This window comes from Gavialis gangeticus, unplaced genomic scaffold (assembly GCF_001723915.1).
Source record: "Gavialis gangeticus isolate Ggan-Ray unplaced genomic scaffold, GavGan_comp1, whole genome shotgun sequence".
In the NCBI taxonomy this organism is placed as follows: domain Eukaryota; kingdom Metazoa; phylum Chordata; order Crocodylia; family Gavialidae; genus Gavialis; species Gavialis gangeticus.
The window spans coordinates 97,575,011-97,577,327 of record NW_017729025.1 but is presented as its reverse complement, the minus strand read 5'-3'; the positions used below and the strand labels follow the sequence as shown (position 1 = coordinate 97,577,327).

The 2,317-nt window shown below is 44.0% G+C and overlaps 1 protein-coding gene across 22 annotated transcripts in view; it reads left to right on the top strand.

Moving 5' to 3' along the window:
- Positions 1-2,317, top strand: part of MADD (MAP kinase activating death domain) — a 160,657-nt gene that overhangs the window by 101,595 nt on the left and 56,745 nt on the right. For all 22 annotated transcript variants that reach the window (XM_019519243.1, XM_019519251.1, XM_019519247.1 and 19 more), the window contains one exon: positions 2,089-2,197. In XM_019519243.1, coding sequence (XP_019374788.1) covers positions 2,089-2,197 — 109 coding nt within the window. The remainder of the gene's footprint in view (positions 1-2,088; positions 2,198-2,317) is intronic.

The window sequence follows — 2,317 nt, the reverse complement described above, 5'->3', positions numbered from 1 at the left end:
CTCCCTTGCAGTGCCACCATACATCTGGCACAGCCCCTGCTCTTCCCAGTGCATGGGGGGAGGCAGTGGTTCACTAAGAGCCGGGGCTGTGCCAGGAGCACAGTGGTGGCATTAGGACGGAGCTATGGCAAAATTTGGGGTGGCTGCAGCCCCCTCCATAGCCCCCCGCTCTAGCCCAGCCCTCAGCAAAAAGAGCCTAGCTCCAGCCCTCAGCTGCAGCCCACCCACTCGCCTCATGCAGATTTGGGGGCTATACCCCGTCTTCCCTCCTGGGGTGCAGACAGCAGTGGGAGCTGCACCTGCTCCCCCCCCATGAGCCACGCCTCTGTCCTGTGCCCGACCTGTCCCAACTGGGCAGCACCTGCCCATGCCCCTGCCCCCTCCCCTTCCACCACAACGGACTTAAAACAGCCGGAGGCAGCTCTCCATGCTGTATTGGAAATCAGATCGGTATTGACTGATATGCCTCCTTAAAAATTGGATATTGGTATCAGCCTCAAAAGTCTTTATCCGTGCACCCCTACTCTTTGCAGAGACTGTATCTTGCCAGATGTGTGTGTGATAAATCCTTTTTGTTTTTTCCTGGTTGGTTGTAGAGAAGTAACAAGAGAAACTGACTCTGTAAAATCCTATCCAATACACAAAATACATTGAAAAATCTATGAAAAAATATTTTTTAAACTGATTTACAGTCATTTTAGGGAACAATTTTTGTTGAGTATTATTTCAAGATTTTGTGTTATTAAATTTTGCAGTATTATGGATGAGCATGAGGAAAGATTTCCTAATAGTGCTGCCAGTTGAATCCTAGAATCTCTTGTTGTTTTTAAAAAAAATAAAAAATAAAAATGAGTGGAATCTTCCTATCTGCTGTCACTTTTTAGGATATAATTTGACTCCTACTGATATCTAAGGGTAATCTATACTGTGCTTGTTGTCCACTCTCTCTACTGGTCTTGAACAAATAAATTTGAGTCTTCACCTCCACTTGCTTTAGCTAAATGTTCATAGAAGTGCTTCTTCCAACTAGCAGATCATTCTCAACTCTTCCTCTGTCAGCTGTCATCTGCCTTGTGTGTCTCTAATCTTGGCATTATTCTTGATTATTTTCACCGTTTTGTACGTTTTGGGCCTGTACATCTCCTTATTGTTCACATATGTCATTGTATTAATACATATCTTATCAGTCCTTGCCCACATATTATCTCTTTTTGTCTTGACTCTCTCTGCTATTATCTCTCCGAGTCCCAGTTGTACAGACTTTGTGTGCATGAAGCTGCGGAGTGTCTTTTTACATCTGCAGAGCATTTTGGCTATAGCATAGTCATGCTCAGGTGACTGTCAGTGCTTATTTATTTGGTTTCATGGAACTTATTTGTGTTTTAAAATGCTTCATGGATTTGCACTAGCTTCTTATTAAGCTGGTCATTCTATACTCCCCTTCTTGCTTCTCCTTCTCCTAGCACTGGCAAACCTCTTTTTCTTCCTTCATCCAATATTGTTTATGTTGACGTGAAAGCCTTTACTGGTGCTTGTTTCATTTGGGACAACCTGGGATAAACATACATTTTTAAGTTGCTTTAAAAGGGGAAAAGGAGCTGCTACTTTGGAGTGTGCAAAGAACTGCTGTTCTGATCTGTTAGGCCTAAGGACCTACCTAAATTGCAATGGAAGTTCATGGTGCAGCAGTGCCTTTAATCTCGCTCTTTTCCCTGCATGCCTCCTGCTCCCACCACTGACTGGCAGAGGCAAAAACTGTGGTATTAATTTCCTCTTGGCCACTCAGCAGCGGGGAGGGGTTGTGCAGCAAAAAGCTTGCGATTAAAGGTGCCTTCCACATTGTGAACTTTGGCCATGATTTAGGTAGGCCCCTTGTTATGTCTGCATGATTCAGTAGCGATACAAAAGTAGGTTGAATTTGGAGTGTCTTTGCATTGCCAATGAATCCCAAAGAGGTAAGAGCATTGTAATAGGAAAGAGTCCGTCTGAAAGAAGGTTTACAAGTCCAAAATGTTTTGTGATGGATTATACTGTAAGGGGCAGTTGTGCCTGACTGTTAAATTGTGTCTCTCTCTTCCAATTCTTCAGGGTAAATCTCAGAGTTTAAAGCCGAATCTGAAGGATAAAAGGGGCAGCATGCCTGGCAGAGCTCCAGAGGGTGCAAGCCAGCGGGTTTATCTCTATGAAGGGCTTCTAGGTAAGTTAATATTCTGGGAGCTGTGAAACTGATATTTGGAGGAGTTGCACAGGCTTGGGCTTGTTCATTCTAATACAAGGCTCCCATAGATTTTATTCATCAGGGAGCATTGCTTTCCAG